The sequence below is a fragment of the Rhinatrema bivittatum genome, chromosome 5 (genome assembly GCF_901001135.1).
Source record: "Rhinatrema bivittatum chromosome 5, aRhiBiv1.1, whole genome shotgun sequence".
Classification (NCBI taxonomy): Eukaryota; Metazoa; Chordata; class Amphibia; order Gymnophiona; family Rhinatrematidae; genus Rhinatrema; species Rhinatrema bivittatum.
This window is the reverse complement of record NC_042619.1, coordinates 28,843,408-28,861,547: the sequence shown is the minus strand read 5'-3', so window position 1 is coordinate 28,861,547 and position 18,140 is coordinate 28,843,408. Positions and strand designations below refer to the sequence as shown.

Sequence of the window (18,140 nt, the reverse complement as noted above, 5' to 3'; positions counted from 1 at the left end):
CGGCCGGCGCGGCAACTCCGGTGCCACCGGGAGCACGTTGGCTGGGTGCAACTCTATGCGCCGCCGAATCTTGCCGATCATCGGCCACGGGAGAAACCACGTACAGCAGAACATCCGTCGGCCCGGGAAGCGCCAACGCATCGACGCCTTCCGCCCCCTTTTCTCGACTTCGACTGAAACATCGCGGAGCCTTCGCGTTGTGCCACGTGTCCATCAGATCCATGTGGGGCACTCCCCACTTCTCGCAAATGAGAGGCAACGCTTTGACCGCCAGTTCCTACTCACCGGGTTCCAGGCGATGCCGGCTGAGAAAATCCGCCTGAACGTTGTCGACTCCTGCACTGTGAGAGGCTGCTATGTGGCTGAGATGGAGTCCTGACCAGACCATTAAGCGCTGAGCCTCCTCCGCCACCTGTGGGCTCCTTGTCCCGCCTTGGCGGTTGATGTAGGTCACGGTGGTCGCGTTGTCCGACAACACTTGGACCGCCTTTCCCCGCACTACCGGTAGGAAGGCTTGCAGAGCCCAACGGACCACTCTGGTCTCTAGTCTGTTGATAGACCACTGGGCTAGCGACACTGACCATAGGCCTTGGACCGAGCTCCCTAGGCAGACCGCTCCCCGACCGGAGAGGCTGGCATCCGCGGTCACCACCGTTCAATTGGGCACCAGAAGAGACACTCCAGAGGACAGATGACTGGAATCCAGCCACGAGAGCAGGCTGGACCTCGCGAGTCCCCCTAGTGGAAGCGGTAAGTGGAACTTCTCGGAAACCGGCGCCCAGCTAGAAAGTAAGGACGACGGTAAAAGGCCACAGATGAGCGAACGCCCAGGAAAACCAGCGCAGGCGTGGAAGCCATATAACCCCGGACCGCAAGGCAGTCGCAGACAAGAAGCGCCGTACTTGAGCTGGCAGCTCGTATCTCCATTCGTGTGACAGGAACACCTAGCCCTGCGACGTGTCGACAACAGCTCCCAGATATTCCAAGGTCCGCGAGGGTGCCCGATGACTCTTGTTGAAGTTGACCACCCATCCTAGGGACTGCCAAGGTATAAGACCCTGGCCAACTGACAGCAGACATTGATCCTCGGGCTCCGCCCGAATCCACCAATCATCCAGGAACGGATGGACCAGGAGATAATACTGGCGCAGCCGCGCCGCCACCGCGACCATCACCTTCGTGAACGTGCGGGGGCCGTCGCGAGACCAACCAGGAGCGCTTGTAACTGGCAGTGCCGTCCTAAAACGCAGAACCTGATGAAGAGCAGGAACGACGGCTGAATGCCTATGTGATGATACGCCTTCGCGAAATCCAGGGAGGTCAGAAAACTCGCCGGGCCGCCCCGCAGCAATTACCGACCGAATCGACTCCATTTTGAAGTGAGAAACGCGAAGGCATCTTACCGACCGAATCGACTCCATTTTGAAGGGAGAAACGCGAAGGCATCAGTTCACTCCACCAAGATCCAGAATAGATCTGTCCGTACCGCCTGTCTTGGGGACGACGAAGTAAATGGAGTAACGGCCCCTGCCGTGCGGTTGACCGGAACAGAGGAGGCAGCCGAGTCTGATCACGCGGAGGACCCACTGGTCTGACGATACACCGGCCCATCTCTCTACAACTGAAATCAACCGCGCTCGCCGGGGCTCCCTTGTTTCCCCCGAAAGGACTGCTGCTGCCATGGCGGGGTCCGGGAGGAAGAAGACCTATACGACTGACCAGGAGACTTTGGAGGACGCGACGTCCTGGGATCACGAAAGCGGGACTTGGCCGAAAATGAAAACCGCACCCTGAATTTATCCTCGAGCCTCGGGAATCAGTCGATCTCCGGCAAGAGAGAGAGCTTACCCATAGCGTTCGTGACCTGGAGGTGCACAGCCGGAGTATCCTATTCTCGATAGAGCAGGGCTGACACAGAGAGGTGAAAAAGGAATGAAGCCCAGCCGAGACTACCCCCAACGGGGTGGGATGACCAACCCCTCCAGGATGGCGGGAATCAGGGGCCAGCTCTTTCCTGATGAAAAAGGCGGATAAAGCTCGAGTAATCCCCTTCCGAAGGCTGTGTCTGCCCCGCCGTCCACTGCGGCGGCGTGCCATCCCCCTCAGCCCCCCTCGGAGGCGGGGAGGGCGCCTTGGAAATCTCCGGACCAGACGATTCAAACGTCGACATCTCCCTCAGCCCCCTTCGGAGGAGGGGAGGACACCTAGGAAATTACCGGATCCAACGAGGCAGAGGTAGGGACCGTGCCCAAACCAGGCGGTATGGCCCGAAACGGGCGTTTGGCTATGAATCGCCCCACCGCGAACTGCGGCCGAGTACGCGTCCAGTCCTAACTTGATTGGCCTCTCAGGCTCCCCGCCTGGCCAGAAGGTCGCTTGTGAGCACTGCAACCTTTAAGGCCCTATGCCTGGCCAAAAGAAAAACCAGGGACAAAGAGTCCCTCAGAGATCGTGGCATGTCTCCCCCGGTCCTCCCCCCCCACCGCCTCCGATGGCAAAACAGACCACGGAGCCGGCGACTGGGGGGGGGGGAACGGAAATGAGGGAACAAACCCCTGGGGCCTGCCGCGCTTGGTGTCGCGCTCGACGCCGCACCAAGATGGCCGACTTTCCCGCCAAATTTCGCGCGAAAAGTCTGTGTAGAATTTTTTTTTTTTTTAAATCTTTGCCCGCGGCAGGCAGAAAACTGCTTGGGGAAGGCCGCCGGACGGTCCCCGCGACCAAGTACGCCGCAAGAGCAAAATGCCGCCGCCGAACAAGCACCCCCCGAAGGAAGGCCAACGATACTGCGCCCCTCGTTTCGCAGCCTGAGGAGAGCCAAGCTTGCTAGAGGCGCGCAGGTGCGAAAACGTCCGAAAAATGAGGACCCCGAAACGAGGAGTTCCCATCCACGTTAGCCTCATCCGAGGACTCAGCCCCCCCGGAGGACCCCCCCCCGTAGGCCTCCGCTAAGGAGACAACGCGGGAGGCATGCCGGGATTTCCTGCCGGTTCGCGCACAAGTTCGCGAGCTGACCCCAAGATGGCCGCCGCTCCCGCGCTGAGCGGGAAGGGGTCAGCCGGCATGACTGGAGCGGCGAAAATGCGCGACTGCTAATGTGCCGACCGGGATCGGCTCCCCCTGTCTGTCCCGGACGGTCCCTCCCGCCTGGGACGCAAGCGGAGCAAATCCCCTCTCGCGGGAGCCGCGCGCGCGCCGAGCCGCAAGCACGGCCAACCGTTCCCCTCGGCCTCCATGCGGTCGCGGCGGAACGGACGGCGCACTAATAAGAAAAATAATCAATTCCTATCGCCGAAACACTCCCCGTGCCTCGCCGAGCCGAGAAAACTCCCCCACCGGCGAAGAAACGAAGAGCCACACAAGAAAAATAAAAGTACAAATTTTTTTTTTTTTTTGTACGCAAACCTGCTGCTGTCCGGAGTCCTGGATCTCTTGCTTCTGTTGGGGGTGAGTGAACCGGGCTCCCCGGTGTCACCCCCACGCTGCTGCCAGTGGCAGGCCGGGTCCTCGACCCTCAGCAGCGGCCTCAACCAGGGGGGGATAGTCCCCTCAGAACCTTCCCACCCCCCTGGGAGGCAGGACGGACAACTTCTTCTTGTCTCTTCTCACCTTCAAATCCTTTTCTTTGGTTTTTTTTTTTTTTTTAAATTACCAAAACCAATAAACTGAAACCAATAAAACCACCATGACCCTGACTAACCAACTATCAGTCCTCAGGCCACTCAGAGGCTGTGACTAGACCTGCACCACCTACTGGAGACAGAGTAAGACTGAGGGGCTGTGACTGGCACAGGGGCATATATATGGCTCCGCCCACAAGTTTTGCTCTGTCTCCACCTACTGGTGCGGAGTCACAACCCAGGTGTCCTGGACTGATCCTGGTACGTACAGGGAAGAAGCATTACTGCTCGAATGAATCTAGAAAGGATGCTATTTATAAAGAGCGTTGGGTAAGAGCAAACGGCGGAGTATATTATTTAAAAGACTTTGATTGCGGGTCCAAAGAAAGCTGGAACTTAAGCGAGTGTACCGAAGGAGGAGTCTGCATGACGGCTTGGCAAAAAACAGTCTAAACAGTGGCGTTGTAAGAAACAGTTTGAAAGATAAGTAATTCCGACTATATAGTAGAACATATACATCCCCTGAGGAAAGACCCTGCTGGGTCAGAAACAAGGCCTTGTCGGGTGGACAACGACACCTTTTATGATAAGTCGGTTTTGGTTTACATTTGGATTGCAAGTTCAGTCTGGTAGGATGAAGCAAACTACCAACTTAATCTGTTTGTCTAACACTCTGTGAATAATTGAAATATAACTATAAATATTTCTTTAAAAAAATAGGATTTATTTTAACATTCACAGCGCACAAGTCACATAAATTAAAAAACACTTTGGGGCGGATTTTAAAAGCCCTGCTCGCGTAAATCCGCCCGGATTTACACGAGCAGGGCCCTGCGCGCCGGTGCGCCTATTTTACATAGGCCTACCGGCGCGCGCAGAGCCCCGGGACTCGCGTAAGTCCCGGGGTTTTCCGAGGGGGGCGTGTCGGGGGCGGGCCCGATTCGCGCAGCGTTTTCGGGGCGGGACGGAGCGTTTCGGGGGCGGGTCCGGGGGCGTGGTTATGGCCCGGGGCGGTCCGGGGGCGTGGCCACGCCCTCCGGACCCGCCCCCAGGTCGCGTCACGGCGTGCTAGCGGCCCGCTGGCACGCGGGGATTTATGTCTCCCTCCGGGAGGCGTAAATCCCCCGACATAGGTAAGGGGGGGGTTTAGACAGGACCGGGGGGGTGGGTTAGGTAGGGGAAGGGAACGGAGGTAGGCTGCGCGGCTCGGCGCGCGCCGGCTATACAGAATCGGTAGCCTTGCGCGCGCCGATCCAGGATTTGCGCGGCTACGCGCGTATCTACTAAAATCCAGCGTACTTTTGTTGGCGCCTGATGCGCCAACAAAAGTACGCCAAATCGCGCTTTTTGAAAATCTACCCCTAAGGATGGAGGTGGATGGTTCATGATTAAAAAACTTGATACATTACAAGGAGGTAATGTCATGAGAAAATTTATGAAACGTTTCACCTTCTTCAAAAATTTATGTGGTAATAAAAATTTTTTTTAGTATTCTCTAGAGAAAAGTCAACAGTAACAATAAAAAGAAATTGCAAGAAAATAATTTCAACAACATTTATATTGGATATATTTTGGAGTTGGGAATGTTTGTCATTTAATATTCCAGAATAATTTAGAGGTGCTGGGGATTTTTGGTTTATAAAATCACTTAGGCATTGGATGAAGTCAAATGTATATAGAGATAGATAGATCGAGAGATAGATGCAGTACTTTACCCCAAGAGATCTAATCAACACTCCCAGAGGATACTGGTACACATTAAAAAGGATAGGACATATGGTATATAATGAGGATGCTTCTGGCCCTACTGAATTCAAAAGCCAAGATGGAGGTACCCAAGCACTCACCTGAACCTTTTGAGATCTTTCTGCCAAAAAAAGAACTCAACCAGTTAACGACATCACCCATTCTGCCCAAATCATTCAATACTTTTTTTTAATGACCTCCTGCTTTTTCTCAAGTTTATCAAATCTTGGCTCTTTCGTGAAGCATCTGCCCAATTTTGTGAGCCTTATCCAAGTAATTCTGGAAAGGCAGGGCTTGCAAGCTGCTGTTATGTTATGAACTCTCTGCCTTGTGGCCTACACTGATGTCATCCAGGCGGCTTGTTGATGCTGCTTCCTTATTTTAATCTGTGATATAACTTACCCAGTATTGTTGTTCTTAGGTTTATTGGTTGTTAGCTGGTTTCATTTTTATGACAGATATGATTTGTTCATGGTATTATGAGAATTTATATGAATTGTTGTTTTGTTGGTGTTTTATACTATGTTCTCATGACGCAGTTTACTTTGTGTGCCACCGAGAGCTGATGGATCGGAAGTTTGCATATCATAAGTTTTATTATTAATAATAACAACAACAAGGAAAAAGAAGAAATTCTAAACATATTGGAGAAGGCCCGTCAGGTGTTGGAAAGGCTACGTAGGGTAATGAGGTACGGGCCACACCGGCAATGGAAAAGCGTGTTTGTGTAGAAGAAAATGACGGGGGAAAACACAATGGGACCGGGCGGGAGTCACTGTACGATACTAGGGAGTCCAGAGAGGTTCTGGTGGGTCCACCGAAGGACCCACCAGAGGTGGGGGAGGTTCAGCGAGATTGTCCCCTTTTATGAAAGTGGTGCTAGGAAGGGAGTCTGGAAATTAGGGACCTGTAGGTCTGCCTTTGGTGCTGGGAAAATTGACGGCGACTCCTCTGAAGGAAAGGGAGGTGAAGCACCTTGAATCCAGCACATTGCGGGACGCGAAGCAGCAATGGGTTTACTAGCGGGAGATCGCGTCAAAGAAATCTAATGGATTTCTTCAATAAGGTGACTAGAGAGCTGGATTAGGGACAGGCGGGTTGGGTTGCTGGATGTGGTTTTTCAGCAAAGATCCTGATTCTGCCCAGCACGCAGAAACTGAGCAGCCTGGGGATGGATTAGAAACTGGTTGAGGGATAGAAGACAGAGCTTGGTGATGAATGGCACTCACTCCGAAGAAAGGAAGGTGATGAATGGAGTCCCTCAAGGACTAGTCCAGGGTCCAGATATTACAGAGGGATTAGGAGGAAAACTGATTTTTTTTTTTTTTGCAGATGATGCAAAGATATGGAATACAGTGAGCACGCCCGAGGGAGCAGCTGGAATGACGAGTGATCTAAGAAAGCTGAAAAGAGTGGCTGACTACTTGGAGTCTAAGTTTCAATACAAAAATAAGTTCGGAATTATGCAGTTTGAAGGCAGACGTGTAAGGGAGTGGTGCAGAACGACTTTGTGAAATGCTGATGTCCATGGAGCAGGAAAGAGGACTCAGGGCGACCTAATCCCATGATTTCAAGGTAGTGAAATAGAGTGAGGTGGCAGCGGCCAGGGATGGAGGGATGCCACGGTGCAAAGGGCAAGGTATAGCCAGTAGAAAAGAGGAGGTGATTATGCTGATGTCCAGGTCATTAGTGAGACCTCAGCTGGAGGAGTCGGTGCTCAGTAGTGGAGGCCTTATCTCCAGGAGACTACGGACAGAATGGAGTCCGTCCAGAGAAGGAAGGGCTACCAAAATGGTATGGGGTCTGCGACAGAAGCCGTGTGAGATGAGATTTAGGGATCTAAACACGCATATATCCCAGAGGAGAGGAGGTAAGACAGGGACATTCAAACACCTGAAAGGTATTAATGCACAAAAAGCAAACCTGTTTCAAGGGAAATGAAGGTTTCGAATTACGGGATATGATATCGGGCTCTAAGATGGAAGACCGAGTCAGAAGATATGTTTTCCTGGAAAGGGTGGTGGATGCCTGGTACGCCCTCCCGGAGTGGCTGGTGGGGGCTAAAACACTACAGTGATGGAGAGCATGGGATAAGCACGGGGGACACTTGGTTCCTAAAAGTAATAAGACAGAAAGAAGCATGACTTAGTGGCAGGCGTTTAAGTGCTTTCTGGACTGATTCAACAAGTCTTGGGGCTGCCAGAATCAACTGCACAGTGGATAATATGAAATATCAGGAGCTGTAGTGGAAACGCAAGCCACCGTGTTTATTTAGCAGGTTGCGACGGCAGAACCGACTGACAGCTGGGTCCGTCTGGCAGGCTGCAAGTACAGTAATAGCTGAAGGCCCGAGAAGAAACGCAGGTGGTTATGTAGTCGGGGAATCTAGGAGTCTCACCAGTAAGGGTAGTTATTTAGCTCGTGTGATGATAAAACCTAAATGGCAGCCAGGACTGTCTGGCAGGCTGCAAGTGCTACAATAACCTAGAAGACCTAGTGGAAAGGCAGATGCTCACTTAGCTGGCTGACCCAGGAGGGCTGAGTGTTCAGGTAATGATCACAGTGGTGTTGCTGGCTATTTACATTATTACAGAGCTTTGGGGTTCAGCATGGGAAAGATGATTTCTGGAGGCGACTAACAGGGGATCTTGCTTCTACCCAAGAGGCGTGGCTGGAAACCACGTGTTCACATTTCAGTTTAAAGAAATATACACGTGTAGTAGGTGTGATACTAACTTGTGTTCTCTACAGCGTGTAAGTGTTCCCATGCACTTTTAGATGCATTACAAGCCAATAGTCAAACGCAATGCATGCATGCACCCTGTGCTTGAAAATTATCTGGGCTCGCGAGATCTGAAAGGTGTGCACGTACACTGCCAATTAGATGCCCTGTTGTCAGTTTGCCCCATGAATAATACAGCTTGGTCTACTGGACCCGGGAAGATGAGGGCAATCAATCTAGGTTACTGTACCTGGTGCTTCTTCTCTGCTTCCTCCTTGGCTTTCTTGGCGCTCATCTCCTTCTTCAGGCGTTCCTCCTCAGCAAGCCGAAGCTTCTCCGCTTCCAGGCGGCGGTGATACTGGCGGGGGGGAAATGACAGCGCATCACAAAAGTCACGTACCTACCGCAGACGCAACAACGCTTTAACTTGTCGGCATAGCCACATGGAGGGGGCGCAGACGGCTGTCGTGAAAGCTTCAACCCCCACCTCCCTCACTCGTGGGATGTTCTAGAGAAAGCCATTTAACCTTCATGCGCCCAAATGTTATTTCCAGGTTCTTCAGGTAAAGGGAGTTGGGCGTCAGTTTTTCAGAAAAGTGCTCAGCGCTTCATTTAGGCACCAAAAATGTAGGGAAAAATATTTTCAGGCTGAAAATATTCCTAAATGTAGGAACCTCAAATTTAAGAGCGTAATGTGGCCCCTGCAATTCGCTTGCTGAGATTTAGGTGCCTAAGCCAGGTGCTTAGTGCTGAAAATCAGTGCCCAGCACGTTTACTTTCTTCCTCTGTCGCCAGGGCCACCCACTTTTTACGCTTCTAAGTTTAGGTGTTCAGCTGCAGTCCATTTTCAGAGGTGCTGATTTTGCTGCCTAGCTGCCAGAGCCAAGGCACCTAACCCCTTTGAAAATTGCCCCCTTGGTAGTCACATGACTCACGCTGTGCTAAGGCTGGACATTGATGGCATCGTAAAAATACCCCGAGTGAACAACAAGATATGACAAGGTGCATGTTTGTACACATAGGCTGCCATCAGTGTGCTGTGAATCACCCCCAAATGCATTACTGTAATTATAAAATGACTTTTCTATAAGATTTTTTTGAACTGCATTTGGATCTAATCTCTACCATGCCGGTAAGAAATGAGAACAGGATGGAAGCTTCAGCAATCAATCTTTTCGCAGGGATTCATCTATAATAAATACTATGGTAGTACATTTTGCTCTATAAACTTGCTGGCAGGGTGTATGTTATAATTTATTTGGATTGCTGGTCTACCCGTGTCAGATCATTAATTCAGAAGCGGTCAAGGCCATAAAACTCTTAATTTTACCATTCATCTTCCCACTAATGTCACTGGAGAATGGATGCAGAAGAGCTCCAGGAAAATGAATGGTGTTTATGATCCTGGGACTGACACTGGATTATGGGGCCTCGCCCAGCGTAATGATATGCTGAGAAGAGGCTTCAGCACATGGACCAGAACAGTGAGGCAAACGCATTGGCTCCCACTGCTCAACCTTCAAGTTACAGCCTCGGTCGCTCGAAGAAGCCATCTACCTGCTATGGCACTCCAGACTTCAGTGACGCCGAGCATGGGTTGCACGTCCGCAGAACCCAAGTGACTGCTGGCAGCTCACAGTATTGCACCATGATGAAATTCTAGTTTACAATTTCTGGGAGCGGGAAGGGGGTCGATTTTCAGCCGCTGTGCGGATCAGCTAGTTAGCCGGATAAACATATGTATAACTGGCTAACTTTAGGTCAGCCCTATGGTCCGACCAGAATTAGCTGCATGCATTAAGTGAATATCGGAGTTAGCTGCATAACTTATGCGGCTAACTCTGCTCCTCCTGGAAACACCGCCCACCCACCCCCGATTTATGTAGGCGTAATCTTTGTCCCTGTATAGAGTGTGTGAAGCATTACACAGTGGGTAATGGGTACAGTTTCTTCTCCCGTGATAGCGAATCACATTTCCTAAGCATTGCTTACCTCTCCTTTCAGGCGCCTGTACAATCTGCGTGCAATCATACCCCTGGCATGGGCCTGGATGGTGAAGACTGCCCAGAGTCGGTGTCTGAAGGCCTTGCGCACTAAGAAACCCCTGCACCGGGCCTGGAACTCGATGATTCGCTTCCGCGCTACGTGGTACTGCCTGTGAAGCTTCCGCGAGTGATAGAGGGCCTGAAGCCTCAGGAACCCGATCTTCATCTGAAAGAGAAAATGAGGCTCCTGCTCATTCCAGGCCAATGCTAGGGATGCGAGAATTGTTAATTTTTCGTGAATAAAAATCAAGGATACAGCTTTTGTTCCCACCTAGTTGTGCATTCTATATGACGTGCAGCCATTTGCACAGATTTTTGGAAATTCTTCCCTTTCTCTAGTCTGGAATGTTGACCTGTACCGCTTTCTATCAATAGGCTTTATCTACAACACTTTTCACTATAGGCATGCTAGCTTTCACTTATCCTCAGCACTATAATTTTACGAACCCTGGGAAATAATTTTCCATCTTAACTGTCCAATCCAGTTAATACTTTTATAAGGCAATCCTTTTATCATGAACATATATGTATTGTCACAAATTGGCCAAGCACAGTCATCAAAGGTTCATGTACACTAATATTGCATATGGGATCAGAAGATGACCATTGGAAATACTGAGCAAAGGATCAATGAAAAATAAATAACCTTTTTTTATTCACTCGACAAAATGAAACCAACATTAAAGTAACAAAAAATATCTTAAGCTCTCATTAAGTAAGTCCCTTTTCCCCTAATAATGCCACTCTTGAAATCTGTTGGCCAACATACCAACCAATATCCTTGCCTGTCTGATACCATCTCTTTAACTGTATGGGTGCTGCTGACTAATATGCCAAGGTTAAGGCATGCCTCACTGGTATTGACCCTTTAACGCTGTTGGATGACATGCCAGCTGATTTCCTGGATTACTTCCCATAGTTCTTTGCTTATCGTTCTTTTTAGCACAGTTCGTTTTAGTTGTTTTTATTTTTACTTTGAATCAATTTATGTTATTGTATGCATTTGTTTGCTATTTTTGCGGTTTGTATTTGTTTTATTTAACATTGGTTTTTATAAATATTGTACATCACCTTGATTTACAAATTAAAAAGGCGATTAAGTACATAAACTAAACTAAGAACAATTGGAGACAGCTATAGAATTTCTTGCGTTAAGACTATTAAGACTATAAACTGTCCTCTTTAGGACCTAGAGGAAGTCTTAAGAGGCAGGAGGCAACAACACAGTTATTGTGAGGACCAGGGGAAACATTTTTTCCTCTTTTGCATTTCTCCGTGGGGAAGGGGGTGTGACTTCACATCATCCACTAGAATATAAGAGTTGCAAAGGGGCAAGACACATACCTCTGGAGGCAAAGTGGTGAAACTAATTCATAGCTGTTAGGAGTAGGGTGGTTGCTTTGCTACCCCGCTTGGATATGCAGAAGTAAAGGTCAACACAAAAGTTGTAGGCGATACCTTTTTTATCAGACTAAATGCACTTGTGATTAGCTTCCAAAAGCAATGGTTCCTTTGTTAGGTCAGTGTAAAATGAGCCAGCGATGATGCTGCCTGAATATGCAAGTAAATCACCAGGAGTATTAGGATGGTAGTGTTTGTTTCCAAAGTTGTAATTAGATGGGATGTGGGATGTGTTTCCAGAGTGGTGTGAAAGCTAAAGGAGTGAAACATCAGGATTTACTGCTGGAGGAGGACTATGTGTCCCTTTTAAGTCCCGTCATGTTTGTTTCAACCTGTGCTTTACTTGGCTGTTCAGGTAACATCATCCTTAGCTCATTTTGCATTAATCTGCATTGAACATAGCTCTAGCCTAGAAAGCTACTCATATAAGTATTGAGTCAGTCCTGCTCAGACATCCTTTGCTATTCGGTGGCAGAATATCATACTCTAGCATGGGCCTAGTTGTCTTACATAAAACTGGTTGACATACAGTTACAAGAAGCCATGCGAAGTATGTCTGGAGCCCTGCACCCCACGCCACTCCACTCCTATGGGTACCTGAGCTGTCCAACACTGCACCACCCAAGGTCATCGGCAAAGCTTGTTGCCAGTGTTTATCTAAACTCATTTCTGCCATTACCTTCCGACAAGTTTCAGCCTTCTGCTATTTGTTTATCTTCTTGTCATCCCATTTGACTGTCCTTGCCTTTGTCTGACCACCACCGAGGTGAGATGGAGAGAGATGCGATTAGCTAATCTCCCCATGAACTCTTTTCTTGTTGATGACCCAACAAAGGGCCTACCAGGCTTTGATTTGCCGTGTCTCAAACGGGTACTGCTGAAGTCTTTTTCCGACAAGTGTCTGTTCATAAGCCAAGCCGCGAGACAAAAGCGATCCGCCAGGTCGAAAAATACCGGTCCTTGACGAAGAAGATTCGGAAGGTGGCCCAACCGTAACGGTCCGTCCCCGGCAAGATTGACTAGGTCCGCAAACCATGGTCTTCTTGGCCACTCGGGAGCCACCAGAATCACTGGACCCTGATGGGATTCGAGACGCCTCAACACCTTGCCGACTAAGGGCCAGGGGGGAAACACATATAGTAGGATGTGACAAGGCCATGGAATCGCTAGTGCATCCACCCCCTCCGATCCGTGTTCTCGCCTCCGGCTGAAAAAACGCGCTGCCTTGGCGTTGAGCCGAGTTGCCATCAGGTCTAGTCGCGGCACACCCCATCGCCGGGTGATGAGTCTCATCGCCTGGTCCGAGAGCTCCCATTCCCCTGGATCCAAGTACTGACGGCTGAGATAATCCGCCTGCACGTTGTCCACGCCTGCGATGTGAGTGGCCGCGATGCGGGCGAGGTGGCGCTCTGCCCAGGTCATTAATAAGGACGACTCGACCGCCACCTGCTGACTCCTCGTGCCGCCTTGGCGATTTATGTATGCTACCGTGGTTGCGTTGTCTGTGAGGACCCGAACTGCCCGTCCCCGCACCAAGGGCAGAAGCTGACGCAAGGCGAGGCGGACCGCCCTGGTCTCCAGACGGTTGATGGACCACAAAGCTTGGCGAGGGGTCCACGACCCTTGTACCGCACGTGATTGACAGACAGCTCCCCAACCGGTCAGGCTGGCATCCGTCGTCACGATGACCCAATCGGGAGGCTCAAGGTCCACTCCCTGTAGCAGATTGTCCGGGACCAACCACCACGCTAAGCTGGAGCGCGCCGGCTCCAACAGTGGTAACTGTACTCCGTAATCCTCGGATTTCTGATCCCAGCGCGAAAGGAGAGCCCTTTGCAACGGCCGCATATTTATTTTATTTATTTATTTATTTATTATACCGAGTTTCATGATAGGGATCACATCAACCCGGTTTACAAATAACAATGTGTGCAAAGTATAGCGTAACGTAATAAATATTTCCAATACAAATTTGAACTTTAAATACAGAGAATCAATTAAAAGGTGTGAGAAAGTTACAATATAACAGGGAAAATTAACTTGGAACTGGAAGAGGGGAGAGGTTAAACAATGTAATATTTACATTTAACACAATTAAAGTGATAGTGCAGCAGAGTAAGTAAATAAGCCTATTTGCAGCAGAGTAAGTAAATAAGCCTATTTGCATGAATGTGACGGTACATAAATATGAGCGGTAATATAAACAAGAGAATCAATATGACACAGTAGAGTATGGTGATGATATGATAAAACTCAAAACGTAATAGTGATAAGATTATGATAGGTGGATTCTTATTTGGATCCAGAGGTTACATGGCAGTTTGTGTTGATGAGTGTATTTTATTCAAGGCTTGGAAATGCTTTTTTGAAAAGCCAAGTTTTTAGTCTTTTCCTAAATGTTAGAGCGCATGGCTCTTGTCTTAGATCAGGTGGTATAGAGTTCCACAGAACTGGACCTGCTGTAGAGAAGGCTCTGAGACTCAAAGATTTATGTTGATAGGTTTTGGCATTTGGAATTTGGAGTGACTCTTTGTAGTATTCCCTAATAGGTCTGGCAGAAGTGTATTTTTTAAATGGTATTTGAAGATCTAGTTGCGTGAGTTGGTTGATGGTCTTGTATATGATGTTGATGGATTTATACATGAGCAAAAGATTTATACATGAGCAAAAGCCCACGGTACCATCTCCAGAGTAGATACCATATGTCCAATGACCTGCATATAGTCCCAGGCTGTGGGCAAGTGGAGACCCAGCAGCCTCTGAACCTGACACATCAGATGGTCCATCCTCTGCCGAGTCAGGAATACCTTGCCCACCAGGGTATCGAAACGAGCTCCCAAAAATTCCAACCGCTGACTTGGAACTAGCTGGCTCTTCGCAAAGTTGACCACCCAGCCTAGCGACTGTAGTTGCTGCACCACCAACTGAACCGCCCTGTGGCAGTCGCTCTCCCGATTTCGCCCGTATGAGCCAATCGTCCAGGTAGGGATGAACCAATATCCCTTGCCGTCGCAGGGAGGCTGCGACCACCACCACCAGAACCTTGGTGAACACTCTCGGAGCCGTAGCTAGGCCGAATGGGAGGGCACAAAACTGGTAATGTTCTCCCAACACCATGAACCTCAGATACCTCTGATGCCGTTCCCGAATTCCGATGTGGAGATATGCCTCGGCTAGATCCAAAGAAGCCAAAAACTCTCCCTTGTGGACGGCCGCAATAACAGACCGTAGAGTTTCCATGCGAAACCGGGGAACGCGTAACGCCTTGTTTACTCGCTTCAAATCCAGAATAGGACGGAACGTACCTTCCTTCTTCGGAACTAGGAAATAAATGGAATAGCGGCCCGTTCTTGTCTCGTCCGAGGGAACGGGCAGCACCGCCCCGAGGGTCCGTAAGTGGTTTACCGTCTGGGCGATAACCAGTTGCTTTTCTCGAGGCCCGCAAGGCGATATCATAAAAAAGTCCCGGAGGGGCCGAGCAAAGTCCAACTCGTAACTGTAGCGCACCACGTCGAGAACCCACTGATCCGACGTGATTTTGACCCACTCCTCCCAAAACAGGGATAACCGACCTCCGATACGGGGGAAGGAGGAGTGGGCCAGCGCGCCTTCATTGGGGAGGTTTCCCTGCGGACGGTTGCTGGGAAGCTCCCAATCGCTGCGGCCGCCTGCCACGAAAGGAAGGAGACCAAGGAGACCACGACTGCGACCTTGGGCCTTGCTGTTTCTGCGAAAAAGAACCACCCCTTCCGGAGCGAAATCTGCGCTGCCCCCGAAAACGGGATCGCTCATTCCCGAAAGGACGAAACTGCCGGGGCTTGTCCTCCGGCAATTTATATACCTTATTATCCCCCAGGTCTTTGATGAGTTGGTCCAATTCCTCACCAAACAATAACTTCCACTTGAAGGGGAAAGCGGCTAGACGTGACTTAGACGAGGCGTCCGCCGACCAACGGCGAAGCCAAAGTAATCGTCGAGCAGCGACCGCCGAGGACATAGTACGGGCAGAGGTTCGCAGCAAATCATACAAGGCGTCCGCTGTGTAAGCCACCGCCGCCTCCACGCAGTTGGCCTGCTCCGCCTCGGCAGGCGGGAGCTCCTGTGTGGTAAGCAATTGCTGAACCCAGCGGAGAGTGGCTCTCTGCACCATACTGCTGCACGCTGCTGCACGGACTCCCAGGGCCGCTATTTCAAACATGCGCTTCAGGAGCACCTCTAACTTCCTGTCCTGAAGATCCTTCAACGCTACGCCCCCCGTGACCTGAATGGTAGTATGCTTCACCACAGCGGTGACCGCCGAATCTACGGCCGGAACCTTAAAAATTTCCAAAGACTGTGAGGGCAGAGGGTACAACTTATTCATTGCCCTGCTAACCCGCAGGGAAGCCTCTGGAACCTCCCATTCTTTAGATACCAGCTGTACAACCTTGGGATGTAAAGGAAATGTTTGCGGGGGGGCCCTCAAACCCGCCATTGCTACATCCCCCGTAGAGGTATCTGTGTCTTGCTGCGGGGCGGGAATCTCTAATTCCTTTAACACATGCTGGATGAGAAAATTCAGCTCATCCTTGCCAAACAGGCGCAAAATTTCGGGGTCATCCCCCTCGAGAGCCTCCTGTGGTTCCGAGACCCCTGCCCCCGCAGCATCCGGAGATCCCTGGTCGACATCTGGATCACTGGCGCCCCCTAAAGATACGTCGCCGGCTCCCCCTGAAGCCCCCGCTTTTCTAGTCACCCCCGCTATGCCTATAATAGGAGACACCTTAGGAACCTTCGCGGGGGGGGGGGGGGGGGTCATCCGGCTCCCAGCCTGCCTCTGCCTCTAAGAATGCCTGATGCATTAAAAGGACAAATTTGGAGGAGAAAGGAACCCTCCGTTTAGTGGAGCCCGAAGGGGGAGGGGCCGGAGGACCATTTCGGTCAGTTCCCCAGCGCGGGCTCAAATCGGGCGGCGAAAGAGGAGAGGAACCCTCATCCTCCGATTCCATCTCCGCAGGCTGCCGCGCGCCTAAAATGGCCGCCGGCTCCCCCTCACAGGGAGGCGGGGCCGTCGACCGCGTGGCAGCCAGTCTCCCCTGCCGCGCCGAAGAAACCTGGATCGTGCCGCTGCGGGCAGCGCTCGGCCCCCGGGAGGGTCCCTCGCCCCCGGGAATACAACGGGAGCAGAGACCCTCCCTGGAGAGTCGCGCCCCCGCCCTGCCACAGGCCGTGCAGGCCGAAGATCGCGGCATCCGGAGACAGCACACAAAACGCGCCAAAGGTAAGTGCTTGTACAGTAGCCAAAAAGCGCGCCAAACAGGAGCTATAAAATATCGCCGGGTGAACAACAATCCACCCCCTCCGGAGTCCCTGGTAAGCGCGGCAGGCTAGGGCATGAAACAGAGCACTGCCTGCAACCAGCAGGACTTAAGTGCTCGCAACGGATCAACTTTTTTTTTTTTTTTTTTTTTGAAATTTGAGAAAAGCCCTCTTCAGTTTCCACTGGCAGTGGGGGGGGGGGAGGGTGACCGGCCCACCGGTGAACTCTCCCCCGAGACCAAAAGGACACTTAATCCGGGAAAGAAGGAGAGCGAAGCTCTCCACGCCTGCCTGAACACTGATCCCAAACGAGCACCGCTGATAAAATAATAACCAGAAATAAACAATCTCTTTTTTTTTTTTTTTTTAAACTAGGGAAAACCCAGTTGAGCTAGACAGTGTAGATAGTTTAGGCGGAAAAAAAGAGAAGAAAACACCCCGAAAAGAATTTTAGTCAGGACAAACCGCAGGTTATGTCTCTCATCTGCTGGAGTCAGAGGAAATACTGAAGGACGGCAGGTGGCGCACCAGTATATCTGGGAGGTGCTTTCAGTTTTCTCTCTGACTCCATCTGCTGGAGGGGAGACATAACCCAGCAGTCTGGACTGATCCTGGTACGTACAGGGAAGGGGGCGAGTTTAACTCAGCAGCCTCACCACCCTCCTAACCCCCAAAGCTCCAAGGGCGGATGGCGTCCTTGCTCTGACACTGTAGACTTGGTCAGGAACACACCTTTGCTATTTTCCTGCACTTAGGATTTGATTTACTAAGCTTTTTTTTCCCCCCCCCACCAATACTGAATGGGAGAAAAGCCTAAGTAAATCAGACCCTTAATTTTACATTTTTACATTTTTGCTGAGCAAGAAATTAAAATTTGAAGACCAGGATTTAAAGGCCAGGAAGAAAAAAGAATGCAAGGGACTACTACAGGAAGGTTGAGGAAGCACGGAGGATCATTACAAACAGAAGCATATACTCATGTCCTGCACTTACGGCAGTGTAGTTTTTCCTGCAAATATGGCCCCTCCAGTATCTCTGAAGAAACAAGACGGATTTTCTGACTTTCAAGAAATTTGACCTGCAAAAGAATATTTGTTAGCAACATCCCTGTGTTGTCCCAAATGGATACAAATGCACATTCATCCACACTGCGTAACAAGAAAGGCCAGCCCACGTTTCTGAGACAGTGAAGCGGTTAACTTTATTCATCAGGGCGTCCCACTTACCAGTAAAACTGAACCTTCTGTAACACTGAGGGGCCAATGCAATAAAGTGCGCGCTCATCCTGGTGCATGGGTTTATGCGCTA

At 50.4% G+C, this 18,140-nt stretch overlaps 1 protein-coding gene across 5 annotated transcripts in view; it reads right to left on the bottom strand.

Annotated features, from left to right (window-relative positions):
* The window catches only part of MYO7A (myosin VIIA), a 284,107-nt gene that overhangs the window by 94,269 nt on the left and 171,698 nt on the right, over positions 1 to 18,140 (bottom strand). For all 5 annotated transcript variants that reach the window (XM_029602172.1, XM_029602173.1, XM_029602174.1 and 2 more), the window contains 3 exons: positions 17,826 to 17,910; positions 10,081 to 10,299; positions 8,339 to 8,446 (listed from right to left, as the gene is read on the bottom strand). In XM_029602172.1, the coding sequence (XP_029458032.1) occupies positions 8,339 to 8,446; positions 10,081 to 10,299; positions 17,826 to 17,910 (412 nt within the window). The remainder of the gene's footprint in view (positions 1 to 8,338; positions 8,447 to 10,080; positions 10,300 to 17,825; positions 17,911 to 18,140) is intronic.